Source organism: Dipodomys spectabilis, unplaced genomic scaffold (genome assembly GCF_019054845.1).
Source record: "Dipodomys spectabilis isolate Male_0828 unplaced genomic scaffold, ASM1905484v1 ptg000714l, whole genome shotgun sequence".
Classification (NCBI taxonomy): domain Eukaryota; kingdom Metazoa; phylum Chordata; class Mammalia; order Rodentia; family Heteromyidae; genus Dipodomys; species Dipodomys spectabilis.
In genome coordinates, this window is record NW_024871391.1 from 2,239,415 (window position 1) to 2,266,980 (window position 27,566).

At 54.5% G+C, this 27,566-nt stretch overlaps 1 protein-coding gene across 1 annotated transcript in view; it reads right to left on the reverse strand.

Moving 5' to 3' along the window:
• Nucleotides 1-8,117: 8,117 nt before the first annotated feature.
• Kcnn2 (potassium calcium-activated channel subfamily N member 2) overlaps nucleotides 8,118-27,566 on the reverse strand; it is a 60,453-nt gene continuing 41,004 nt past the window's right edge. Inside the window, exons 4-8 of the mRNA XM_042672500.1 lie at nucleotides 26,910-27,051; nucleotides 19,263-19,373; nucleotides 15,882-16,009; nucleotides 9,809-9,878; nucleotides 8,118-8,691 (exon numbers count right to left, since the gene is read on the reverse strand). Coding sequence (XP_042528434.1) covers nucleotides 8,404-8,691; nucleotides 9,809-9,878; nucleotides 15,882-16,009; nucleotides 19,263-19,373; nucleotides 26,910-27,051 — 739 coding nt within the window. The 3' untranslated portion in view covers nucleotides 8,118-8,403. The remainder of the gene's footprint in view (nucleotides 8,692-9,808; nucleotides 9,879-15,881; nucleotides 16,010-19,262; nucleotides 19,374-26,909; nucleotides 27,052-27,566) is intronic.

The window sequence follows — 27,566 nt, forward strand, 5'->3', positions numbered from 1 at the left end:
TGTATTAAGGGATATAAGCTCAGACAGACAGACAGTAAATGCTTTTACTCATATGTAGAATCTAGACCTAAATGAAAATGATGATGAAGATTGTAAGTGGGATTGTTGGGGAAGAGGGGAAAGGAGAGGGTGGGGGAGGGAAAATGATTGAAGTTACATTGTGTATGTAATATATATTTCAGTATATAATAGAATAACAGCATTATATAGTTACATCTATCATGTACTATATAACCATACATAATGTCTAGTTATATTAACATTAATATATAGTATATGTTAACATATATATTGTATATAACGTGTATGAGAAGTAGCATCATGAAACCTGCTAGAAACTGATCAGGAGGAGGAGGAAGGAAGGAGGGAGGGGGTAAGGACAGAGCAATATCCGTGAGTTGAGTTTCACCAAAGTTCACGATAATCAATGTAAGTGAACACCTCAGCAAAACTGCTTTTTACAATGACTATTTGCTAGTAGAAATTAAAAATGAAGTACTACGTTCCAGATCCCAAATTCTCTATCAAGGATGGGATGCTTGGGTGGGTTCATTTCTGGATCTTCTATTTTGATCCAGTGTCTGTTTTTGTACCAGGACTGCCATGTTTCCCTCCCCTCCCCTCCCCTCCCTCCACCCCTCCCACCCCTCAGGATTGCTCCAAGGTTTGAGCTGAGTTATCTCTGACTCCTCTGCACTTGGGGAAGAGGTTGACCAGGACAGGAGTGATGTCCCCCCCCCCCCCCCCCGAGTATGGGGCTCTCCCAGTATGGGACTTGGGGAAAGGCAACGGGCCTCGATCTCTGCTCTCTTCTCCTTAGCAAGACGGAACCACCAAGTAAGCGTAATCCGGTCCAATACCAGCTCTGTGGTCTGTCTGCTTTTATCACTTGTAAAATGGTGATCACTTATAGAACTTTTTGTTTTTAACCTTGCCTGATAAAGGTTGAGTTCTTCTGAGGAAGCTAGCAACTGGAGCCGAGTAGAAGGACATACACGTGATTATAATATTTTCATCAACACTATTGTAAAAGGAAGAACAGAGCGTGGGAGTCGCCAGCAAAGAGGGCTATGTGCGTAGGTAGGGTGTGCTGGCGTTTGATCATTTGTTTCCCTAGATCTGGAAAGGTGTAGAGGTAATTGCCAGGAAGGGAAGGTGTGGAGAGGAGGCATCAATGCAAATGCCCCGGGGCGGGGGCAGGCCGGTGATGTGGACTGGGAATGGGAGGGGGGCAGTGGAATAGGAAAGGGTCAGCTGCAGAGTGGAGAGAGTGCTCCTGAGAAGCCACTCAGGCTCCAGATCACTTGGTCAAGAGCTCTTCGGTCCAGGCAAACGGAGATCTTCCGGTGGTCGAGGTCTCCGCCTTCACCGTGCGGCGGTGATAATGTCAAGTGCAGGGGATTTGAGGTCCAGGCGGAGTCAGGGATGGGGTACGGGGGGGGGTACAGAGGCAGCTGGCTCCATCAGGGGAGAGCCAAGGGGGTGGGGGGGGGAACTGCTGGACCCACACGGGCAGGTCTCCTGCATGGACCGCGGGAGCTGGGAACTGGTCCTGTGGGCAGCAGATGGGCGGGTGAGCTCTTATTGACGGCAGACTAAGGTGGGGGGGGGCGAGGTAACGGGTCCCCCTTTGGCGAGCACGGAGAGTAGCCACGGCGCCTGAAGAATTCAGACACGCCGCCCCGATCCAGATGAGAGTGAGGAGACGTGAACCGATGGGGGAGGAAGGAGGGAGGTTGGAAAGAGAGGAGACTTCCCCCGTGGAAGTCTCATGGAGTTGTTGGGGGGGGGGGGGGACAGCGTGGGAGAAAGCCAGCTGTCCCCGGGAGCAGCGTGGCAGACACCAGGCCGTCCCGGCCGTGGGGGGCAGAGCGGGCGTCGGAGGGTCCAGCGCGCTCTTTCTTCCATCGCCCGGCTTCACGGTCGGCCGTCTCCGGGCCCGCTTCATCCCGAGGCCTCGGGACCTTGGCTCCCGCAGGTGCTGGCACATTCTGGGAGCGCCGGGTTGGCTTCACGAGGAGAAGAACTAAAAAAGAGCAGACACTTTCATCTGTGGAAACGTTACTCCGTGTTACCAAAAGCACCGATATATCTTACAACTTCCAGCCAAATCTGCTCAGCTGCCGTCATATCAACCCTTAAATAACATCTCCCCAGCCTCCCCCTCCCCTCCCCCCCCCCACCCCTCCCTAGGCACTGCACCTGCCAGTCACCCTGGCAAGGAGGCTCGCCGCTCTTACCTCACACCCACGACTCGAAGATCCCAGGCAGAGAGACGGAAAATAACATCTCCCTCACAATCTGCCTGTCATTTAGCAAGAGCTCCCCGTATAAATGTCATGGAAACAAGCTGTTCCCGCAGAAAGAGGAGAAGAGAGGGTTCTTGGTTTTTTTTTCCCCCCTCATAGTTTTAATCTTCCTAATTAAAAAAAAGGGGGGGGGGGAAGGGGGAAGCACAAAGCAAATGTTGGGTGTTTGAAAGCAAATAGCCCCGGAGCTTGGCTGCAGGGGTGGGGTGGGGTGGGGGGTTTGGCCACATTCAGCCACGGGTTGGCTTGGAGCAGGGGAGGGGGGAGTTGGTAAACTGATTGGTCAGGACGAAGAAGTTGGGGGCAGGGGCTGGCTGCTACCCAAGCGATTTTCTTCTACTCGGGATTGGGGGATCTTGACTAGCATACTGAGTCCACGGCCAACAGATTTCCATTTGATTAATGAACACATTTTTTATTTTTATTTTTTTGTCGGTTGTGGGTCTTGAACTCAGGGCCTGGGCGCTGTCCCTCAGCTCTTCAGCTTAAGGCGAGCGCTCTACCACTTGAGCCTCAGCGCCACTTCCTGTTTTCTGAGTGGTTTGTTGGAGATGAGTCTCATGGACTTTTCTTCCCGGGCTGGCTTTGAACTGAGATCCGCAGATCTCAGCCTCCTGAGTAGCTAGGATGACAGGCGTGAGCCACCGGCGCCGGCTTGGATTAGTGAACACTTAAAGGTATATAAGATGTAGAGTTCAATGGTTGTGAATTTATCATTATTAGTGCCAGTCCTAGGACTTAGGGCTTTGGTGCTGTCCCTGAGCTTTTCCTGCCCAAGGCTGGCATTCTATCGCTTGAGCCACAGGTCCACTTGGTGGATTTGGTGGTGGTTCATGGGAGATGAGAGTCCCACAGACTTTCCTGCCTGGACTGACTTCAAATTGCGATCCTCAGCTCTCAGCCTCCTGAGTGGCTGGGGTGACGGTATGAGCCTCTGGTGCCTTGGACAAGGCTCAGATCTCTGTTATGAGTGGGAGGTGCATCTGGCCCCCACCTGAAGACAGCAAAGCGCGTGTGTCCGGCTCGCAGAGAATGCTATGGAAACACTCCAAGTCCCAAGGGCCTTTGCGTTTGACTGACCTATCAGGGAAGCCTACAGACAGGTGCATTGATCCTACCAGAGGCTGGATCCTCTCTGTGGGAGGAGAGGTGAAGAGAAATCTAGAGAGTACATAACCTGCAAGCAAACAATCCTAAGTATCTGGGATAAACTCAGGACAGTGGAGCCGCACAGCTGTGTGCGCTGGGTGGAGGCTGACGGCTGGCAGGGGTAGGATTGTTTGCTCAGCCCCAGTCTCCAGACGGGCTGGTTCGCTTGCGATGTGAGCTCTTTGAGCAAGGGAGATCGATGGCACCCGTGTCCAGTGTTCATCTGGACACATGCCCGGGAGTGCGCGGCACTGAATTGCACAACGAAATTGCATGGCCTCTGGAAGAGAAACTTCAGGAAAGTGGGAAATCTGGCACGACCAGTTAGACTCACCCCAGGGTTCCGAGGCGGGGAAGAGTGCCTGAGCCGTCTGTGGAAGGGAGGGAGGTGATGGGCAACGCTGACATCGTTCTCCAGCAAACAGACCCTACGGAAACCGAGGCAGCCAGAGAGTCGAGTTCATTTCCTGTTTACTTCTAATCATTGCTGTTGGTGGCCAAGAAGGGACTCCATTACACCACCGCCTTCCCGAACTTCAGCGCGGGATCAGCGGGACACGCCACGCTCGACACTTGGTGAGATCCATGAAGCCACCAGCCCTAAGGGAGGCCGTGTGCAAGTCCCAGAATCCTCCCAAAAGACCGGGCGCCCGCGGGCTCACACCCGTGACCCTAGCTACCCAGGGGGCTGAGACCTCCGGATCGTGGTTTGAAGCCAGTCTAGACAGACAGATCGGAGACACTCCGATCTCCGCCTAACCAGCCCAAAGCAGAAGGGGAGGTGTGGCTCAAGGGATAGAGCACCGGGTCTTGAGCCAAAAAACACATGCTAGGGAATAAGACTCTGAGTTTAAGCCCCAGGACTGGTGTGAACCCCACAGAGTAGTAATAGTAATAATAATAATAATGAAGAAAGAGAAGAAAAAGACAGGAGGCTGGGCATATGGCTCAAGATCTCAAGTTTCCCAAAATCTGGAGAATTGTAAATTGAGAACTTCTTGAGACAGAAAAATACTGAGCTATGTAGAAGAGCTCATTCAAGAGCTTGAATGAGGAAAAAAATAAACCCATAGAGGGCATAGCAGAGGAGTATGGAGATAGTACGGGGAAGGGGAAAGAGGAGCTATTTCACTGAAGTAATAGCAGACAGGTGTAAGGTGGAGGTGGTTAGTGGGCTCGTTGGTGGTTGGTTGGCTTAGTTAGTTGATTGGCTGGTTAGCAGTTAGTTGGGCATGGGAAAGAAGAGACCAAATGAGAATGTACACATACAGAATGAAAGAGCCGGGCGCCGGCGGCTCACGCCTGTCATCCCAGCCACTCGGGAGGCTGAGATCTGAGGACTGCGGTTCAAAGCCAACCCCGGGCAGGAAAGTCTGTGAGACTCTTTTCTCCACCAAACCACCAAAAAGTCGGAAGTGGAGCTGTGGCTCAAATGGTAGGGCGCCTTCCTTGAGCAACATGTTCAGGAACTGCCCCAAGCCCTAAATTCCACCCCAGGATGAGCACAAAACAAAGGAATTAATAGTCAAGAAAGCCCAGCCAGGGCTGGTGAAGGGGTGGGGTGTAGAACGAGCTGTATTTGATCCTTCCCCCGGGTCATTTATCAGCAAGCAACCTGGAACAGGGCCAGGGCCAGCCCTGCTCTGTGCGCTTTCTGATCTGTAGGAGGGGAAAGTAATGATACCTCGCTCCCAGGCTTAACTCTGGGATCAGATGACACCTGTTATGTAGCCTAGTTGAAAGGATATTGGGAACTGGGAGAGGAGTCCTTATGTGGATAAACCTCATCAGTCTTAGAAAATAAAAATAAGCGTGTATGGCGATATTTATATTTCTTTGTGGTGCAAGGTGGCTGTTTTCACATAAGATTTGTACTGTGCTACTCAGCATTTGTAAGTCTTTTTTTTTTTTTTTCTTTAATTTTATTTTCCCAGGGCCTTGTAGTCAGGGCCTTGTGCTCTTACTTGGCTATTTTGCTCAAGCCTGGTGCTCTACCACTTGAGCCACGCCCCCACGTCTGGCTTTTTGGTGGCTAGTTGGAAATAAGAGTCTCATCTTACCTACCCATCCCGGGCAGAAAGGTTTGAACTTTAATCCTTAGATCTCAGTCTCCTGAGTAGCTAGGATTGCAGGCACGAGCCATTTTTTTAAAAAAAAAGTATTTGAGTAAGACCTCTTGTCAGTATTGAATTGGTCTCACTTCAATGTCATCTGAGCAGACACAAACCTAGGACAGCAGTGATTTGATGTTCTTCTACAGATACAAAGCTCAAGCAAACTGGTAACAGGAAGAGATGAATGTTTAGACAGAAAAGAGCACCTCACCCAGGAATGCTCCGGTTAAGAGGAAAGGAAAAAAGACAGGCATTGAAATTAAAACGGAAGCTCGCTTGCTCATCTCTCTTCCCCAATCAGAACAGCGATCCGTTACGTTTGTCCCGGTTTCTTGGTTCTGGAGTGATCTTGAGCGAGGCTCACTTACGAGGAGAAGTAGCTTCAATTACATCGACTCTCATGGTATCCACGCTGCTTTGGTCACGAGTAGAATACGCAAGAACCAATGACATCAAAGTACAAGACCAAACGCCTCATCTTATCCACGTCTCTCCTCTGAATCCAGTGCTTACGCCCAAATGTATTCTTGTCTTGTGAACCCCGAAACCTTAGTTCTATCATATGAAGCATGCGTCCTGACAAAGCAGGATTGGAAGCAGGATTGTGAGGTTCACTCACCCTCAGCCCTACGTGTCCCTAGGCGGCGTTCTGTTTTCCCCTCCTCTCCAGCACAGATGTGCGGGGAATGTCTTGTGTAAATGAGATTAGCTGCAGCCTTGGGGAGCGCTGGGGAAGGGGGAAGCACACATTCCCAGTCAATTACACATACAGTTAAAAGCTGCGTTCTTGAAATGTTTTGATTCTTTCCGTCACCTATAGAGCATCGTGGTGCAAGCTACTTTCTTCACTGAACTGTGCGGCGGGAATCAACTATATTGCTGTAGTTTTTTTTTGCTTGCAAGAAAACATGCTTTTCCTTTGGATGTTGGTCCTCCTGGGGCTTGAACTCAGGGCCTGGGTGCTGTCTCTGACTTTGTTGTTGTTGCTCAAGGCTAGCTAGTGCTCCATGACTTGAGCCACCCACGCCACTTGTGGCCTTTTGATGCTTAATTGAAGGTAAGAGTCCCACAGACTTTTCTTACCCAGGCTGGCCTTATACCACGACCCTCAGACCTCAGCCTCCTGAGTAGCTAGGATTACAGGCATGAGCCACTGGCGCCCCGGCGGGAACTACTTAATTATGCCAGCCATTTGGGATGCTTTAGACCCTGGAGTGGTACAGTGGAGCGGGAGAACAGGCATCTCTTCTGAGTTTTCTGAACACGCAGGAGCACTCTTCATGTTTAGACAAACGCAAGCAGCTTGCTAAACAAAGCCTGGCTTTTTCTATGTTGCCCGTAGCACGGAGGAGCAGCTCTTCCTCAGCCTCCCCGAGAGCACCTGTGCAGGAGGGCGCTGCCCGGGTCTGGGAGCTGTAGCTGGCCTAGCATAGTGCAACATCCTGGGTTCGATCCTCCTGGTACCAAAAATCCAACCCCGTGAAGAGCAAATGATGTCCCTTCCAAACCAAGGCCAGACTTACAGCAAACAGGCCCAGGGCTGGCTTTTACAAATTTGCCATTTTCCTTTTATATAAATCAGACCATAACCGCTGGAGAAACAAGTGTAGAAAAAAATGTGTGAAATTAATCTTGTGCCAGATATGTACGCTATTCCCGACCAAGAGGGGACCATACACTAGGCAATACGTTGACTTACATTCATGTTTATGATGCTGAGGTAAGCAAACCTGTAAGTAACTACGGATCTTCATGACTGTACCGCAGTTACCTTCAACAGAGCCAGGGCCTTTTGGAATAAAGGAGTAAGAAATCACTGCTTTAGACTTATAAATCCCATCACAGGAGTTCACAGACAATGGTTGTACCCCGATACTTGGTGTAAAACGGGAATAATGATCGCTCTGTTCCAATCTTGGACTTGAACTCAGGGCCTTCTGTTTTGTGCTTAGGGCTGAGGATCTGCTACGTGAGCCACACCTCCACTATTTATTTATTTATTTTTGCTGCTTCATTGAAGAAAAGTCTCAGATTTGTCTGCCTGGGCCGGCTCAGAACTGTGATTCTCAGATCTCAGCCTCCCGAGGAGCTGGGATTACAGGTGTGAGCTACAAGGACCCTGGTGGGGAATAATTCTTGAAAGGATCTGTGTCATTTATTAGGGGAGGGGGTGCGGTACATATTCTGATTAAGTAGCCTGACTTTCCACATTTGGAAACCTACTTCATTGGGAAGTAAAAGCTCCAAACGGAGACACTAAACTGAAGAGAGAATGGAACATTTAGCTGGGTAAAATAATTGTGATGTCGACATCTCACGGGAGGGGAAAACGGTCACACGTCCGGTGTGGAGGTGTCACCCGCAAACCAGCCAATCGGTCGGGCCGGCTGACATCAGAGGACCCCCCCCCCGCCCGCCACTCCCCCTGGAAGAGAGCCAACGGACGGCAGGCGTACGGTTTTGGTCAAGTGATCAAACCAAGTCTGTGCAGAAATTAACGTTTTCTTTTTTATTATATATCATATAATGTAGTAGTAAAGTTTGTTTGAAGTGCATGAATAAAAAGTTAGTGAAATTAGAGGAACAATCTATAATAGCAGTAATTAGGTGCATTCCCTGTGTGTCTCAAAGAAACAGAACCGGAAAAAAAAAAAAACAGAGTTTTCAACTCATTTTGGCCTAAAACTTAGTATAGTTATGTTCAGGTCCCCAAGATTCTGACATCAGAACTCAGGCAACGCTGGTTAGAACCATAGGGGCTTTACAATAAAAGCTAAAATATTGACCATATGATGGCAAAAAGTCTTAGTTTGTGATTAACGTATTCTCTTCTAGCTACTCTCTGATGAAGTTGGTGGTGCCGTGGAAGAGGACCTCCGCCGTCGGGAGGAGGACCGGGAGCGCTCCGCCCCGTAGGCCAGCCGTTTGTCATAGCCATCCATCTGGGCCTCCAGGAACTCCCGCTGCTGCTGGTGCAGGGTGTGGCTGATCAGGCCCGGGAGGGCGTGGATGCTGCCGATCAGAGTCTCCAGCTTCGTCTCCAGGGTGAGGATCCGCTTCTCAAAGTCCTCGCCCCTCTCGTTCAAGTCGGAGATCATGTCGTACATGATGTTCTGAGTCTGGTAGGGGGGGAGACGGGGGGAGGGGGGCGGTGTGGAGAGACAGCGTGCTGGGCGGCCCAGCTCCCACCCCGGCTCGCCTCTCTGGTTGGTGGCGGCTCCGTGAACAAACGAGCTACGTGGGGAGCAAATTCTAGAAGGTTCCATGCTGGGGCTTAGAGCCGATAAGACTGCAGGTACTCACCTGGTTCCCTGTTGGAAGGCCTGGGGACATTAGGCCCAGGGATTTTAGGAATTGGAACAATTATAGCAAAGATGTCCATTTCTGTGTTTATGAGTGAGTTTTTTTTTCTTTTTGCCGGTCGTGGGGCTTGAACTCAGGGCCTGGGCGCTGTCCCTCAGCTCTTCAGCTCAAGGCGAGCGCTCTACCACTTGAGCCACAGCGTCACTTCCATAGAGGTGAGTTTTAATGGTTGTTATATAAGTTAGCACATCAAATTTGTTGTCAATGTGTACTATTACTAGGGCAGTGCCTTTGCGTGTGTGCGCGCGTGTGCAAGCTAGTACTCAAAACTCAGGCTTGAATTCTCACTTGCCTTTTTGCTGTTGATGGTGTTAGCGAAGTCAAGAGTCTCATGGCTTTTTCCGCCCTGTGTGGCTTTGAACCACAATCCTCAGGACTCTACCTCTTGGGTAGCAACCAGGGCTACAGGTGTGAGCCACGATTACAGGTGTGAGCTAGGGTTACAGGTGTGAGCTACCAGCACCTGGAGTCGCTCTTTTTTATAATGTCAATTTCCCACTGTTCTCAGTTTGCTTCGTGTTATTTTTTTACTGATGACTATTTCCAGCCATGAGCCTTGAAGACACACACACCCAAGACACAGGTCTGCTGTATCCCTGTAAGACTGGAGAATTCCAGAACTCTCCTGTTGGATGCAGGTGTCTTACAGTATGCTTCCAGTCCCTGGCAGTCTGGAGAGCATTTAAGCTGGGGGGGGGGGGGGGGTTGGCTCATGGAGAAGAGATGAGAGGAGGAAAAGGTACTTGGCAGCCGGGCCCTGCGTGCGTGCATGCATGCATGCGTGCATCTCAGTGGATCTGTCCACCAGCGTGTGCACCAAGGGGCGTGGCCAGTGCCCGGTGGTCACCGGCAGCCGACACAGGCTGGACTTACCTTGGCCAGGTCCACCAGGGTGTTGGCCTGGTCATTCAGCTTCCGCTGCTCCATCTTGACACTTCTCAATCTAGAAGACAGAACTCCAAGTCAGGCACGCCATCTCCCCCCACCCCGCAGCGGCCGTCTCGTGGTTGACCAAACAGCATGCACCAAACCGGCAAGAGCAAGGTACTGCATGGAGAATGCTTTCACTCTGTGGGGCGGGGTGGGGCGTCCATACTGGGCGTATGTATCTGGTACAATGAGGAGCATGCTTTCCCAACACCGCAAAAAAAAAAAAAAGAAAGGAGAGCCAGAGATGAGATGTCCTGGGGACAGAGCTGGTTACCGGATGTTGAATTCAGAAAGGATCATAAGGGGGAGTGGGGAAGGAGAAGGGGGGGGGTTCACCGTATGAGAAGAAGCCAGAACATTCCTTAAAGCCCCGGCATCATGACAAATAGACATAGGAAGAGAGTATGCGAGCAACTGGGCCTCGTCACGCGGAGCGATGCCGCCTTCCTATGCCTATGTGAGCGGACGCGGGCGCGCCCCGAGGCGTCTGAGATGAGTCGGGTTAGCACTGGGGCCCGATGAGCGGTGACAGGCGGGATTCTCATTAGCAGAAACCAAACTTTTATTCAACCAGCAGCCAAGGTAGCTCAAAACGCATCGTCCTGTCTCCTAGTTCTCCATCGGTTCCTCGGGGGACTTTTTCTTTCTTTCTTTTTAAAATCTTAAAACTGATTTTGATAAAGGAGGAGACACTCCCTTTTTTTAAAAAAAAATTAGAGATAAAAGTCAGAACACAGGTCTGACACCGCGTCTGTTTGTCAGAGGGCTTTTTCATTACTTACAATACCATTGTACACACCCAAAATAGCCACTGTTGGTTTTTTTTTTTTTTAAAGTATTTCCAAATGAGAACTTATTATTTTTTTGGGAGGGGCATATTTATGTCCTAAGAACCAAAGATTTTTTTTTTCCCCAAGATAAAGATAGGTTTTTTTTTTTTTTCCTTTCTGTAAATCAACAATTTAAAGACTTCAAAGGACAGGTTTTCCTAAGCTACTTAATGGAAAAGGTTAAAAAAAGGAAAAGAAAGGGAAATCCATGCTACCCTTCCTTGGCCTTGGTGACGAAAGCCATTTTAGAAAGTCAGCGTTGTTAACGTCAGACGGTATGCTTTGTTCTTTTAAATTACTGTTAGTTTAAATGGCTCAGAATCGTCTATAACTAACTAGATCATAACTCACAGGGCAAGATTTTACTGCCAGGAGACCCTGTCAGGCGTGTTTGTGGCCAGTGGCCTCACAACCACGCCCCCCACGAGGAGGTTGGTCCGTTCGGCCACGCAGAGTTGAACTGACTCTACCTTCAACCGCCCGGAGGTGTTGCAGTTCACAGCTCCTCCTGGTGACTGCTCACAACCCCTCAGCATGACCTGGCAGGCTGGGCCAGGTCCTAGTCTAAACGAAATGTGCCAGCAGGTCCCTAACGCTCACATCCTGTTGAGAAAAATCCCGAGTGTCCTTATAAGGGTGACGTCTGTCCCTTGTACAACACGGGCCACAAAGAACTCTCTAGACGTTTGTGGGTCACCCCAGAGAGGGGAGAATGTGGGGGTTCCACGTCCAGCTGGAGCTCTGGCTTTCTCTTGGGTGGAAGGACGTGTGTGTGTGTGTGTGTGTGTGTGTGTGTGCGTGCGCGCGTGCGTGCATGCGTGTTAGACAGTGCTCCTGGGGGCTGGATGTACGGCGGCAGAGCTGCTCTCCAGGACTTGAAGGATCACTCTTAGAGCAGTAAGACAAGCAATACTGGAGGCAGTGGAAGGAGCTTCTCCAGGCCTTTATTATGGCCAGGACAGGGCATGGGCCAGTCTCACCCTGCTCCTCCCCTGTCCTTATCTCTGGGACCGGCAGAATCTCCATCCAGGTTTCCACAGAAGGGCAGCTTCCCAGGCAGGGGCTAGCTCAAAATAACCAGTGTTTTCACTGCTACAGAAGCGACTTCTACCTTTCTCGGTGGTGAATGTTTTTGTTATTTTGGGTGGGGATTTGTATCGAGTCTGTGTGGAAAATTTAACGAATAATTAAAGATTTATTTAGGGCTCTGGGGCCAGATGTTTCCAGCAGGAGATGAGTGTGAAGACTTGAGCTCTGGCAATCGGGAGAGGTAGCTGAGGTTTTGCGAGTGGAAATGGATGTGTTCAAATGGTGTGTGTGTGTGTGTGTGTGTACACTCCTGGCCTCTCTCGGGTGACTCAACTGTGTCTGACAGTAGAATTTTGCCCCTTTCATCCGCTCCGAATGCGGTCCTGCGCGTAACCCTGTCTACCTGGAGCTCCTCCGTGTTCCTGGGACATGTATCGGTTTTTGTCCTGCACAGCCTGAGATCGGGGACGGTAGATGGACACGTCCATCTGAGCTGCCGGAATAAAAGGTAACATGCAGAGAGGTGCATATTACTCTCTTCCCACACCCCACACACGAAAAGAAGAAGAAGAAACGTATGCTGATTTCTTCCTTGTGAACTTCGTGTATCACAGGAAAATAGCATGGGTGGTTTTGTTTTTTGTTTTTGTTTTGGATCACATTTCCAATAGCAGCAACCAGACGACTAAAATTCACAAAGAAAGGATCCGCTTTTTGGTAGGTGCATGCAGCCAGTCGAAAAGTCTGCAAATGTAGAGAGGCGCGGCTCACGTAACTTACTTCCGAGCTCTATTTTCATTTTGTCGGAAAAAAAAAAAAAAAGACAGAAGAAAAAAGAAACTGTAAAATATTCTGGAATGGAAAAAGAAAAATCACAGAGAGGCGCTTCAGTCTGGCACAGGGGGCTCGATTCATTCGACGGAAGACCTCGTGACCAAGGGACACCCTGTCGGTTGACCTCTCCGTCCTCGGCCGGTGAGTGGGGCCTGTCCAGCGAGAGTGCTCGCCGTTCCTCCCGACCCGGACGGACGTGAGACACGGGAACGAACCCCAGGCCAACCTGGCCTCGGGGAAGCAACTGAAATCATTTTTTTTTTAAAAATAAAACAACGTAGTGACCAGAAGGCCAATGTGCTCAATAAATCGGGGCATCCTAGTGTTTGAGGGGGGCCCTCATGTGGCCCCCAGAGCCGCTGTATAAAGGACCACGTTGGATTTCTTGGCTCTGAGACAAGTTGGTGTTGGCAGATGGGTCCACCATACAGGACATGGAAAAACCAAGCATGGAAAGTTAGAGGAAGAGCTCACGTTGTGGCACGGAGAGACACAATTCAAACAGGCTCACTGCTGGGAAGCAGATAGACAGGGCAGCAAGGACAGGAGGGAGGGAGAGAGCTGAGCCTCAGGGCAGGGAGACAGCAGCGGGACCGGCTCTCAGAGCTGGGGGCTCTCCCGGGAAGAGCCAGCTAATGAGTTTGGAACCTCTGCCCTTCTGCCACGAAGGCCCGAGCTGCCCGGAGCTGCCGGCCGGGCCTCGGCTCACGCGGGGTCTACGGGGAGCGGTGGAGGCCTTGCTTTGTGGAATCGAGCCCCTGTGTGCCTCACCTCCCCAACCCCTCCCCGTGACAGCGAGACAGGGCTCCCGTGTCGAGGACAACACGTATGAGACAATGCAGAACGCCGTCTGAGCCGCCCGAAGCTCGCGTACTGGCGAGGTACACGTTCTACAGAAGAAACGGAGTCGGAAACTGACAGACGCGAGAGTCACAGGGGAATTCCTTGGTCACCACTCAGAAGCTGGTGATGGGGGAGCGCTGGGAAAATTCCTCCACGGCACCCAGCACCTCAATTCAACCTGCCCTGTGGGCACAACTGCTGCTGTCTTTAGGACAGGTTTTTTTTTTTGGTTGTTATTGGTCGTGGGGCCTGAACTCTGGGCCTGGGCGCTGTCCCTGTGCTCTTCAGCTCAAGGCGAGCGCTCTACCACTTGAGCCACAGCGCCACTTCTGGTTTTCTGGTGGTTTATTGGAGATAAGAGTCTCACGGGGCTGGGAAGGTGGCTCAGTGGTAGGGCGCTTGCCTTGCATGCCTGAGGCCCTGGGTTCGATTCCTCAGCACCACATAAGCAAAAAGAAAAAAAGCCGGAAGTGGTGTTGTGGCTCAGGTGGTAGAGCGCTAGCCTTGAGCTGAAGAGCTGAGGGACAGCACCCAGGCCAAGTTCAGGCCCCACGACCGGACCCCCCCCCAAAAAAAAAAAGTCTCATGGACTTTCCTGCCCAGGCTGGCTTTGAACCGTGATCCTCAGATCTCAGCCTCCTGAGTAGCTAGGATGACAGGTGTGAGCCACCAGTGTCCAGCTAGGACAGTTCTTAAAACTAGCTTTCCTACAGAGTGGGCTTAAAAAAAATTAGTTTATTGAAAAAAGCTTTTCAAACGTAACAGCCAAGGTTACATGATGAATAAATACCTTTGCATTTCTCCCAAGGGTTTGCCTGTAAATGCATTCAGAACCTAAAATTTAATGAAGACCCACAATGTAGGATAAGCGCCCCTGGAAGGGACGGTTTTGGGGCTAGATTACAACACACTTGCTGCAGTGTGATATTCTGAATTTGGTATCCGGGCATTAATCCAAGGCCAGTTCACACCGGATTGTGTTTTTAATAGGCAACGCTGACAGAAGCATGAAATCCTGGCGGGCAGGGGATGCATGGCAGGCCGCAGACCCACCGGCCTACGCTTGCTCACTGTCTCCGCACACTGGTGTTCCCCGGCACACTGGGCTCCTACACCCACCGAGGTGAGCTTCCTTTCCAATAGCTTCACAGGAAACAGGTGCTCACACCCAGACACTTGCGGTCCATGGCGGGCCCTGTGGGTCTCGTGTGTGGATGGGGGGTTACTGGTGACAAGGGCTTTGGGGGTGGTTATGACTGGCTGGGGGTCAGGCCTGGCCTGCAGGGGAGGGGCGGGGGGAGGAGGTCCCGGCGGTGGCTTGTAAGGGGAACTCGTTCTGTCTCTGTGCTGCCTCACGTCTTCGGGGCAGTACTAAGACCCTAACAATCAGGGGGAGCTCGGAGCTGCATCTGGTTTAAGGAAAAACACCACTGCCTTCTTACGAGCAGCAACGAGGACCAACTCCTCTACCGCGTACACACGTGTGTGCGCTTCTGCCTTAGGTACCGGAGAACCGGCTTCTCCGCTGCACTTCCTCGGAAAAGAAAAAGAGCAAGCAGTGGTGTAATTACATCTCAGAGCCAGCTGGTTGGATGGACAGACAGGTGGAAGGTAGGAGGAGAAAGCCTAGAGACTCTGCATGTGTGGTGCCAAGGGGCTTAGCAATGAGCTCCGTCTGTCCGTCCGTCAGATGAGTTCTAGCCTCACAACTTTCTTGTCCAGTGCTAGTTTGGCCCCAGGGAGACAAAGAGCCGGGATTTGTCTGGTTTCCCAGGGTCGCCTGGGTGGATTTCACCCTGTGTTTCTTTGTGCAGGAGTGGCACAGCTGCCTGATCCCAGACCTGAGACCCACAGGTATACTTACAGTGAAGACATCTCCACCTCGGGGGAAAGTCCCGCGTTTCCAAATTATCCTGGCTCTTACGAGACACAGGCATCTACTTCAAACGCCTATGGGAGTTGGCTAACAATGGAACAGCGACCCGGAGGGGAACGCTGCCATTTCAGGATCATCATGGAACGCAAAGATCTACAAGGAACATGTGGTGCACACACAACCCCGAATTTCTGACTGGGAATGCGCCGAGTCTTCGATCACTAAGACAATTAGGGCGTTCTAATCCATACAGACATTCGATGTATGTGGGGAAAATCTAGGTAGCTCACGCCATTTAATCTTTCAAGATTTTACCACGCATACAAGCTACACATCCTAGGACGAACGGACAATGAGAGTTAAATAAATTGGGACACGCCATTTTAATCGAAACGACTGATACTGGAAACAGAAACAAGACATCTTGGTTAAGAAACGAGTAGTCTACTCATGAATTTTAATCGAAGAGCAGCTAAAATTTTCCTTCAGTATTTCACTGAGAGAATTACTGTGAACACAACAACAACAACAAAACAACTAAGTGTTGGTTGGCATCGGAAGCCAGCAACAAAGCAAGCAAGGTAAACACGGAGACGGTACTTACTGGTGAATAGCTTGCAAGAATTTCCGCTGATGTTTCCTCACTTTCGCGTGGTCTATCTTCTTCACCAGCTTCGTGTTTTTGTAGATGAGCCATGTTTCCCTGAGCACGTTGGCAGCTGCGTTTTTTACCTGTTTGGAAAACAAGCGGGGAGAAGCCGTCGGTGAGTTTCACGGCGGAATCCTCCAGCGGGGGCAGCGGCAACCGGACGGTGTGGGGTGGAGACACCGGGGTCCTTGGATTTGCGCCCTTTTGGAAGTAGCTGTACCTGCTGCGGAGCCATCCAGAGACAGAAAGATTAGGGAGGTGCTGCCGCCGTCTCTCCGCCTCTCTCTCTCTCTTCTCTCTCTCTGTCTCTCTCTCTCGGGACACTGCCTTCCTTTCTCAACTCTTCTTTTCCTGCATCCCGAGCAGCTGGGCGTCCACCCTCTGTGGTAAATGTCCTCTCTCTAAGTTTGCCTCTTGCTTTCTTGATTAAAGGCTTCAAAATATCTTGGAAGCCGATAACAAACTTAGCCAGCCCAGATTATGATTATTTTGGTAGTCTTCCTTACGCTACAGGAGCTGATAATCTAGAACTTTCTAGAAAGTTCTGAAAGATGGGCGTACCAAGTGAGGTTGAGCCCTACACTCCAGGAGCCGGTAATCTAGAACTTTCTAGAAAGTTCCTGAAAGATGGGCTCATCGAGTGAGGATCAAGCCACAGGTGTCCGGTCGCTCCCTGGGGTGACCGGCTGACCTGGTGGGAATTTAGTCTCCCGCACAACCATCACCTGGCCCGTCCCGCAGCGCCCGAGGCCCACGGCAGGGAAGCGTCCCTGAAGTGACCTTGAGCGATGGCACCCTGCGTGTGTATTTCCTCTGCACTTGTAACGGGCACCAGCCTTGGTGACTGACGGTGCAGAGATTTCTTCTCGGGGGGGCAGGGGGAACTGACGGGAAAAATAACATGTCCCCGAATTAAAACCAACAAGCAGCCAACTAGCAAACATACTTCCTCTATTACTCAGCTGTTTGTGTCTGTCCTGGTCCTTGAACTCAGGGCCTGGGCGCTGTCCCTGAGCTTCTTTTGCTCAAGGCTGGCGCTCTACCACTTGAGCCACAGCGCCTCTTCTGGCTTTTTGCTGGTTCACTGGAGGGAAGAGTCTCATGGACCTTCTTGCCTGGGCTGGCTTCGAACCCCTAATCCTCAGACCTCCGCGTAGCTCGGGTGACTGGTGCCCGGCTTCAGCTACATTCCTCCTGGCAGGACTCTCCTTTCTTTGGGGGGAAGGACAGACGGAGGACGGCGACAGACAGGCTGGGATGCTCACTGCCGGTGTGAGCCACGGTGAATCGGTGCACGAAAGCGCCCGGAGACTTGCAGGGAAATAGAGTGAAAGCCAGGTCTGGCCGTCGCTCGGGGAGAGAGGAAAGCCGACCCGGAGGGAATGGACCATGTGGTTTCTCAGGTCAGGACGGTGCGGCGGCCTTCGTGCAGGTCTGGAGACCCGGGTCTGGGCCCTGGATGGCTGCGTGCACCGGTGAGTTTCTCAGGCTTCTCTGAGCTCTGCTGACGGCTGTGAGTGGATCGACACCTTCTCTACAACGGCACCACGCAGGCCACTGCGCACACTGGAGGAAATGGAGTCTCTCCCGTCAGCCAGGGGCTGGGCCTGACCGGCCGCGGATGTAACTGAATTCCTGGCCATTTTTGAAATAAAGCCTCGCTTCCGGCCTTGGCACACCCCGCCTCTGAGGGGTACCCCCGTCCAGGTGGCAACGCGGAGAAGGGACCTCATGAGCGTTTCTGCTTGAGCTGGCCTCCAATCACGATGCTCACCCCTCAGCCTCCCACGTAGCTAGGGCTACAGGGGTTGGGGCCACTCACTGGCTTGTGATGTTATTCCAGTCCTTACTGATCACAATTCTACATATAATTGTGAAGAACTTCTCTTCTCTGAAGAGGCTAAAATCTGAAGCCGGCTGAGGTAAGAAGGTCTGTGAGACTCTTTCCTCCAACTAACCACCAAAAAGCTGGAAATGGAGCTGTGGCTCACATGGTAAGAGCATCAGCCTTGAGCGAAAACAGGCCAACAAGTAGCAACCAGGCCTTGAGTTCGAGCCCCCGGGCTGGCACATACACACGCAAAGAATTCACGCAGTATGGTCTGTCAATTTGGAAATCTTGAACAGAATCAGGTCAGGATCCTTGGAACGTCTTGCGTTTGTTTGTTTCTTCTCCACAGCAAGGCATCTCTGCGGCCCAAACTCCACGCTCTCCTCGGTGTTCAATCCCAGATGGGCAGGGGTCCGGCCTTCCCCGGGCCCGACACCCAGCGACAGGACAGAGGGTCTGTCCGCGCGGGGCTATGCCCATCCCTCGGCCAGCCGTGGGGACTTTTGTTTGCTTTCTACTTTTGTTGGCACTCTTCCACCTGGGCACCGAGGGCAGCTCTGAGCTGCAGAGTCTCATCACCTTTGCCATCTCCCTCAACGCTGAACACGACGAATCTGTGTTTCCCTTTCCCACACGGGGAAGCCGTGTCTGTATCAGATTGTTTCCCCTGGAAATTTGTGCATGGTGAGTGATTTTTTTTTTTTCATGGTGATTTTTCAATTCAGGAAGGCTCGAAAAGTTAAACCTGGTCTTGGGAAATAACCCACTGTTTCAATATTTATCGCTGTTATTTATTTTCTTTCAGAGTTATATTCCAATTTCAGAACATCTGTGGCCATTAACCTGTTCGCCACTGGGGGGGGGGGGGAAATATTTCTTCTACATGGTATTTCAGGGAATCATCATTTTTTTCTTTTCAGCAGGGTTTAAACTTAGGTCCTTGAGATGGGTAGGCGGGTGCTCTACCATTTGAACCAGGCCTCCAGCTCTTCTTGACTTTGCTATTTCTCTAATAGGGTCATCGTCCTGTTCTCCAGGGCTGGCTGGGACCACAGTCCTCAGCGCCTGAGCAGCTGGGCTGTGAGGCGGAGCCCCTGGTGAGTGGCTGCAGTTTTTCAATCTCTTAATGATTACATGTGGCTTTTGGTACGTTTCTTTTTTGTTGTCGGTGGTGCTTTGGTGGGGATCGAACCCAGAGCCTTGGGCACACTGGGTAAAGAGCTGTAGTGCTGAGTTACACCCCAGCTTGATGTGACGGCCACGAGGCACGGCGGCCTCCGCCGCCCAACGCCTCCCGGCCGGCCGCGACTCAGGGGGAAAGGCGTGGTCTACCTGCTGTTCTGTGAACGACTGATCCACGTGCCCCACGGCCCCTCACGATCTGAAGTCGGGAACCCCCCCGCCCCCCCCCCCCCCGTTTAGCAAGCACGCCCCGCCTTCCCGGCCGCGCACCCCGAGACGGCGTAGACCGCGGGGGCTGCTGGGGCGGGCGGCCGGTCACTCACCCTCTTGGTCAGCTGAGTGTCCATCATGAAGTTGTGCACGTGTTTTTCTGCTTTGGTGAGTTCTAGTTTCCGCGCCACAACAGCTACCACCAGGGCTGTGCAACCGGCACCCTGGAGACAAGGAAAGCCAAAGCATTATTATTATTATTGTTGTTGTTGTTTGGATATTGGTGCTTGAATTTAGCTTTTGTGCTCAAGGCTGGCGCTCCACCACTTCCGGTTTTCTGGTGATTCACTGGAGATCAGAGTCTCATGGGATTTCCTGCTCGGGCTGGCTTTGAACCGAGATCCTCAGATCTCGGCCTCCTGAGCAGCTAGGATGACAGGCGTGAGCCACCGGCGCTCAGTGCATTGTTAAGTTGAAAAGGCTGCGTTTCCCAGTGCCTCCAGTAAAGATCACAGAAAAAAATGCTTAGCAACAAATATTGGATGGTACGATGCCCGATTTACACCCTGAGGCACCTAATTTAACAACTGAAGTGTGATTCCATCACAACTAACGGCCCCAAAGACACACACACACACACACACTGGACAGGATCGTGCATGTACAGCCGCCGGGGGACTGACCACACAATCACCTCTGCGCGCATCGACCGCTTTCTATGGTTCCACGCGGGTCACAGACAGGCTTGGATCTCAGGGCATGGCGGTGATCTGAGCCAGAACCAAGGCCTACACATACAACATGGTGGCAGTAAGCAAGGGCCTCCATGCACGGGCGCGGCTCAGACTCGGCGAGCGCGGGGACTGGCGCTCCCTTCGCCCGGCCGTCGCCGCTCGGCTAACCGCTGGCTAACCTCTGGGAAGGAGACGCCGCGGTTCTCCCTGTGGATCTCCGCGCTCGCCGGGCACCTGGGCCCGATCATCTTCGCTACAAGGCCCAGTAGAGCGGCGTCCACAGAACGCTCCCCCGGTTTTGTTTTTTCTCAGAAAAGCAATCCACGCGGGGGGAAAGAGCAATTCCGGGGAGAGGAGGCCCCGGCCGGGCTCCGGGGGTGGCTGGAATCCTGGCCACTTTTCTTTTATGCTATTTCTTTTTTGCATCTCCATCAACATGCGCGAGGATGGACGTTGGTGTACGTGCTACAGAAACACAGCTACAGTGCCAAAAACAGCGCGGCCAGCTGTGGCTTAAGAAATATCCAACCTCTTGGGCAAAAAAGCCAAGCAAGGGCAGCAGGCCCCGGGTTCAAGCCCTAGCACCGGCACAAAACACCAAGAAACAGCGACCCTAACCTTTCCGGACGACGACGACATTAACCTTAAAAGAAAATCAACCCGGGAAAGAGGCAGCGCCGGGGAGTGAGCGCGGCCTGGCTCGGGGTGTGGGACAGAGCGAATGTGGGGGTCTTGGGGAAAACGAGTCTGGAGCCGAGCTCCTGCCTGCGGCCTCCGCCACCGCCTCGGGCTGTGCCTGTGTCCGCCCGGCACGCCGTGCCCACGGCGCGGGCACCGATCACAGCCGAGCAAGAGCATCCGACTCACCTTGCTCTGCCTCGCGGAGTCTCGGAGCAGAAACTGAGCAGTGACGCTTCTTACCCGGCAGCTGTCCTCAGCCCTCAAAACACGATACACGGGAAGCCAGTAGAGGCAGAGGGCTTGCGCAGGTGGAGGAGGAGGAGGAGGAGGAAGAAAGGAGGGGGAGGAGGGATGGCCTTTGAAACGGCCAGGCCCCACTTTGCTGGCCTTCAGGCCTCTGTCACAGCAGGGGATGCTGGAGCAGGTTAAATCCACGCATGCCCACCGCCAGCTTTCTACTCCAGCCTGTGTGACAGCGGCTCCCTGCCAAACCCAGGACCACCGGCCCCAGGGCCTTGCCACGTGCTGGGGGCATGGGATGGGCACGGGGTGCTCAGATGAGCAGAGGCGGGGGGGGGCCGCGGGAATCAGGGGGGGGATCCTAACTGCTGGAGACCCCCCGAGGGGCAGCTGGTCGCAGGACTCCCACCCCGTGTGGCCTTGGCCGGCGGCTGAGATCTCACTTGTTTCTTTCTTTCTGGAAGGAAGTCAAAAATCCTCCCGGGACTGGAAAATCACCGGCACTGGAGGCCTTTGGAAGTCAGTTTCTATTTGTGTGCGGATCTTGGGGTCTGCTCTTTGCTGGGAAGTGGGGGCGGGGGGGGGGCAGGGAGGGACAGCGAGTTAGTGATCACTGCAACGATGACCTGCTCATTGTCCTGACCAGCGGAAAGCCCTCTCCCGCTCCCAAACGCAGCGCCCTTCCCGCCACTGCGCCTGTCTTTAGTTCAGGGGACCAGGAGTGTGCATCTCACTGTCATGATCTGAAAGCCACGCTCATGAACTCCTTCCCTGCGCTTGCTGGCTTGGGTTCATCCCCGCCAGGCGCGGCGGCTTCGGGAGTTTACGCAGAGGCGCAGCGGTGCTGTTCTGCCCGCGCCAGGACGGCGCTCGTCACCAAGCCCGGCGGTCACGCTCTCCCCAAGGCCTCCCCGGAGCCTCGGCCCGGGTGGAAAGGGTCAGGACGCACGGAGAATGCTTCCTGGCACTGAGATCCCCGCGTGCGCCGCGTGAGTGGCATCACGCTTCCCTCCCCCTCCGCGAGAACGCGCTGCCCGGCCACGGCCTGCCCTTCCTGAAGGAAGCAGCGGGGGAGAGCGGTAAGCTGCCCTTCGAGATGCCGGGGACTCACAAGGAAGACTGTGTGCACGAAGCCACCCCAGGAAAAGCACAGCGAACAACAGGGCTCCCCGAAAGAGGAAAAGGCCGGATGGCGGCTGCGCCTGCGGATCCAGCCGCGCAGGGGGAAGACGGGAGCAGCTCCAGGCCGCGCCCGAGCAGAGGGTGCGAACCTCGTGTGAAAAAACCAGCCACTGAAAGGAGAAGGCGATCCGATCCCCCATCGCAGCCCAGACCTGCGCTGCGTCAGAAATTCAGACAGCCCGCGCCCGGCCCCAGACCACGCTCAGCTAACCGTGCCAACACCCAGCGAGCGGAAGGACGCAGGGTCCAGACTCAAACCACGCGAGGAGGAGCGCGTGGGAAGGCCGTGGATTCATCCTTTCCTTACGAAGAAGGGGTTTTCAGAACAAGGAAATGCACTATTTTCTCTTTAACTTTCAGAATCCTCATCACTGTGATGAATGACTTTAAAAAAAAACAAGTCCGGTGCCGGTGGCTCACGCCTGTCATCCCGGCTACTCGGGAGGCTGAGATCTGAGGATCACAGTTCAAAGCCAGCCCGGGCAGGAAAGTCTGTGAGACTCTGATCTCCAATGAACCACCAGAAAACCAGAAGTGGGGCTGTGGCTCAAGGGGTAGAGCGCCCGCCTTAAGCTGAAGAGCTGAGGGACAGCGCCCAGGCCTCTGGGATTTCCTCCAAGACCAGCAGAAAGGGCTGTGCACCCCCCCCCCCCGCCCTTCCTGGGAACGAGGGCTCAAGGGTGGGTTTGGGGACAGGCAAACCTATGGTGGCTTTCTTGCGCTCCAGTGGGGGGAGGAAGGAAGCAAGGATGGCTTGAGGCTTGTCCACGGTGGTAATCATCCCCGGGTTCAAATCTCCCTTTTGGAAATGGCACCAGCGGGAGCCCTGGTGTTGTGTGGACAGACAGGCGGCGGCCTGAAGGATCCGGGCACGGGCGGCTCCCCTGCCGTCCCAGCTCCTCAAGGCGCTGAGGAGCGCGGGGCGCCGGTGGAAGCCAGCCTGGGCGGGCGAGTCGCTGTGGACTCTCCCGTCCAAAAATCAGCCACCAGAGAGCCCGAAGCAGAGCTGTGGCTCCAGTGGTAGAGCCGCCAGCGTTTGAGGGATGGAGCTAAGGGACGTGTAGTCACGCGGGTCCGGGGTGTGCGTGTGGGGGGTTTCTACCTCAAGTAGAAAGGTTCTGGGCTTAGCTCTCTCTACGGTTCATTCTCTTCCTGCCCAACAGCTCCTTGCTCTGTGGAAGACCTTGGGTGGCGTTAAAGAGCGGCGCGCTGAACCCGGGGACCTGACCTGTGTCCCTAACCCTTGGGATTAAAGACAGAGCAACGAGCCATCACATCTGGACTCAACACTCGGCCACGCGGAGGCTGCTGAGCCTCTCATCCAACAGCCTCCAGGAGGAGGCCGGACGGGGATGAAGCCTTTCCACTGGCTTGTCTTCACTCAATTACTCCTCGGGCCGAAGCAACTAAAAACCACCCCACGCGCGGAGGGGCGCCTCTTCTGTGGTTCTGCCGAAATCTGAATTATTAAAGAGCCACTTAGTGGCGAATAACCTTCCTTAGGCAGAGATCGCTCTGTACTTAAAGATAATTACACCCCCGATCTCCATCCGCGCTCCAGAGTCCAACGTGGAACCGGTGCTGCGATCTTCTAGGAATAGAAAGGCCACGGAGTCAGCTTCAAGATCAAACCACCCTGTGCAAGTTCCTCTTGAAGAGATCGGCTCTCTCATTATCTATTTATCCCTCTATATAATCAAGAAGAAAGCTGCAAGGTACCAGCATGTACGTATCTCTAAAATCCAGAGAAAGTGTCTTATGAAGAATGAGCTTGCCAAGGCCACCGAGACTATTTTTTTCTCTGTGGACATAAGGGGGCAGGAAGGGCGGCCCCCAGGACCCCGGGGCGGTGGCGACACCCCCCCACCTCCATCCTCCACCCAGGAAGGGCACCCGGACAAGGAGAGGTAATGACGGCTTAATGAGTTTCTCTGGGAGGCAGGGAGCGTCTGTCTGCTCCAGCCTTCCCTGGACTTTGTGGAGGAGAGTCTCCGGGAGGGAAGGAGAGGCGCGCGCACTGCTCTGAGGCTGTGGTTCTGAGATGAATCGTCAGGGACAGAAGGGTCTCCCTGACTGCCTGTTGTGCCACACGTAGTTTTGGGGTGCTGGGGGTCAAACCCGGGGTCCTGAGCCAGTAGGCCAGACCAGCACTCTTACCACCGAGAGTGTCCTTGGCCTTGGCATTTAATTATTCAATCCCTCCCTCTTTGTGCCAGCCCTGGGGCTTGAACTCACGGCCCAGGTGCTGCCCCTGAGCATCATTTTGCTCAAGCCCAGGGCTCCACCACTTGAGCCACAGCGCCACTTCCAACTTCTTTTGGTGGTTTATTGGAGATCAGAGTCTCAGGGACTTTCCTGCCCAGGCTGGCTTTGAACCGAGGTCCTCCGATCTCAGCCTCCGCGCAGCCAGGCATCCTGCGCCGTTGAACTTATTAACGGGGCAAGGTGACCTTGTGAGTAACGCCGTTTGTCCGTCTCCCTCCCTCTTCTGATGCTTTCACAGCAGAACTCTGAACTCCGCCCAAGCCGCAGACTCCATTCGCTAAAACCCGGGACCCACGGCACACAGTCCACCTGCTTGATGGAGACTTCTAGAATGACGGTGCGTTCCGGGCGGTTGAAGAGGGAGAGCGAGGGCGTTTTACTCTGCGCTCCGCCACCTCTGAGGGAGGCCGGGCAGACACAGGGCCGAGGCGCTGGCTGCAATGACCCCTGACCGCGTGCTGAGGCCGCGCTTGAGACGCATCCCCCCCCCCCCCCAGCAGCCTGTGCGGCATGGAGCTCGCCGGCCAGCCCACGGACGCCACGCCCCGCCCCGCCACGCCCCGCGACGCCACAGTGCGCCCAGCCAGTGCACACAGCCACGTGGATGAGAGACAGAGAGGGAGATGGAAGGGGGAGGGGAGGAGCATGGCTCCCATTTTCCCTCTCTTCCTCTCTGTCCTTCTGCCGCTCCCCTCTGGCCTGTCGCTCTCCTCTCCCTCCTTCTCTATCCCTTTTTCCTTTTCCCTCCCTCACCCTTCTAGGTCCCATCTCTTCCCCTCTCCCCTCCCTCTGTCTCCCCTTCTCCCTCCCTCCTTCCTCTCCATCTCCCTCTCTTCTCCTCCCCCCCTTCCCCCTTCCTCCTCTCCTCCCTTCTTCCTCTCCCCTTCTCCCCTCCTCTTCTTCCCCTCCCCTCCTCTCTCTCTGGCTTTCCCTCTCTCACAATCCCTCCTTTCCTCTCTCCCATCCTTCTCTCCCTTGGTGGAGGGAGAGAGGAAGAATGAGGGAGAGGAGGAGGGGGAATGGGAGACGGGGAGGGAGGAGCCAGGGGAGGGGGAGAGAGCGAAGGAGTGAGGGAGAACGGGAACAAGATGGGAGACACAAGGGGAGGGGGAGAGAGGAGAGGGGCAGAGGGGGAGGGAGAATGGGATAGAGAGGAAGAGGGGGAGGGCGGGAGGGGGGACGCTAGAGGAGGGAATGAGAGAGGGGGAGGGAGACCGGAGGAGGCAGAGGAGAGGCAGGGACGAAGGGGGGTGTGGAGGAACATAAGGAGAGACTAACGAGGAGGAGAGGGGAGAGAGATGCGAGGGAGGGAGGGGTTGGGCGGCTCTGGCTGGGGGGTGGTTGGGTTGGAGGGAGGGGGGGGCTGGGCGGCTCTGGCTGGGGGGTGGTTGGGTTGGAGGGAGGGGGGGGCTGGGCGGCGGTTGGGTTGGAGGGAGGGGGGGGCTGGGCGGCTTTGGCTGGGGGGTGGTTGGGGTGGAGGGAGGGGGGGGCTGGGCGGCTCTGGCTGGGGGGTGATTGGGGTGGAGGGAGGGGGGGGCTGGGCGGCTCTGGCTGGGGGGTGGTTGGGTTGGAGGGAGGGAGGGGCTGGGCGGCTTTGGCTGGGGGGTGGTTGGGTTGGAGGTGCTGGAATAAACTAAGTGAAACTGTTGTCTGAAGTGCGTTGCTTCTGATGAGCGAACTCCTCACGCAGGGATGGGGAGGGAAAACGGGAGGGAGGGGTGGAGAGGAGAGGGTGGGGGGGGTGTAGTTGGATAAACTTGAATTAGTGAAAGAGCTTCAGACTTAATTCTGTTTTTGATGTGCAAACTCCTCACAGAGGGATGGGGGGGGGGGAGTCACCTTTCCCATGCACGCGCTCAGTGTGGAGAGGGTCACGGGTCACGGGCAGCTGCTGCTGGCCTAGATGAGAAGACAGCGCCTTCCAAATAAACCAAGGCCAGGGCGGGGGGGAGGGTCATGGGGCGAGGGTCGCACACAGAGGGGGCGGGGAGGGGGGGGGTGAGATGCAGAACGGACAGTCCTTGAGACACGAGGGACAAAGAAGCATCAAGAAAAAGCCGTGCGTGCGTGCGTGCGGCTCTGGCCGGTCATCCCAGGGTGAGATCTGGGGGACCGTGGTCAGCGCCGGCCTGGACGGGAAGGTCACACGGGGTGTGTGGCTCCAGCCGGGAGCAAGCGAGCCTCGCAGCCGCGAGTCCTTGAGTTCAAACCGCCCACACCCCCCCCCCCCCCCCCGCAGGAAGGATGGACAGACTCGTGTAGTTCGGGGAACCCCAGCTCGCTCAGTAAGCTCGGGGTGGGGTGGGGGGTTGGGATAAGCCAGCGCCCCCTTCCCGGGCACGCCTGGGCAGGGGCCTCCCCGACCCCACGGTGCCCTTCCTCTGGGCAGCTCGGGCCGCCCCTGGCAGCCAGGCCCTGCAGGGTCGTTCCCCCAGCAAATGCGCAGCCCGCCCCTTCTGCCCTTCTGCCCTTCTCCCTCACTCGGAAGAGGAAGGTCACAGGCGTGGACTCAAGGTCAGAAGACGGCAGGGAGCGCCGGCCGCAGCCAGACGCAAGTGTCCCCGGGATCTGAAGCCACAGCTCTACGACGCAGGCTGAAGGCCGCAGGCCGCGCCTGGCCCGGATGTGACCCCCCTCTCCCCGCCGGCCGGCACTCACCATGATGCCGGTGAGCAGGCACACGCCCTTCCCGCAGTACGTGTTGGGCACCATGTCCCCGTAGCCGATGGAGAGGAAGGTGATGGAGATGAGCCACATGGCGCCCAGGAAGTTGCTGGTCACGTCCTGCTGGTCGTGGTACCTGCAGGGGAGGCAGCAGACAAGCCGGGTTAGTCATCCACGCGCGCGGGCCGGACAGACGGACCGACAGACATGTGAGGCCGCCCTTCACCATCGCTCCCTACGACCCACACGCACCAGGCACGCCTGTAATCCCCGTACTGGGGAGAATCGGGGTCTGAGGTCACCAGCGCGAGACCCCATCTCCAAACCAAGGTTCAAGAAAAGCCAAGGGGCGGAGGCCTGGCCCACGCCGTCCAGCCCTGGCCCAGCAGGCGTGCGCAGAGCCCCGAGTTCAAGCCCCATACTACCCCCGAGAAAGGTGCCGAGTGACACCCCTGCCTGGCGTTATTCCTGGCGTTATTCCTACCCCGCCAGGCGGGCACCGGGGTGCCGGGGTGGGAAACGCTGCGGGACGGCGGAAGTCTGCGCTTTCGTGTCCCGCCTTTGGCTTGGGAGTTCACAGTCAGGGGCAGGAAGGGGGACCCGGGGTCAACCAGGACCCCGCCGCTGGCCAGCGATGCGTCACACACACAC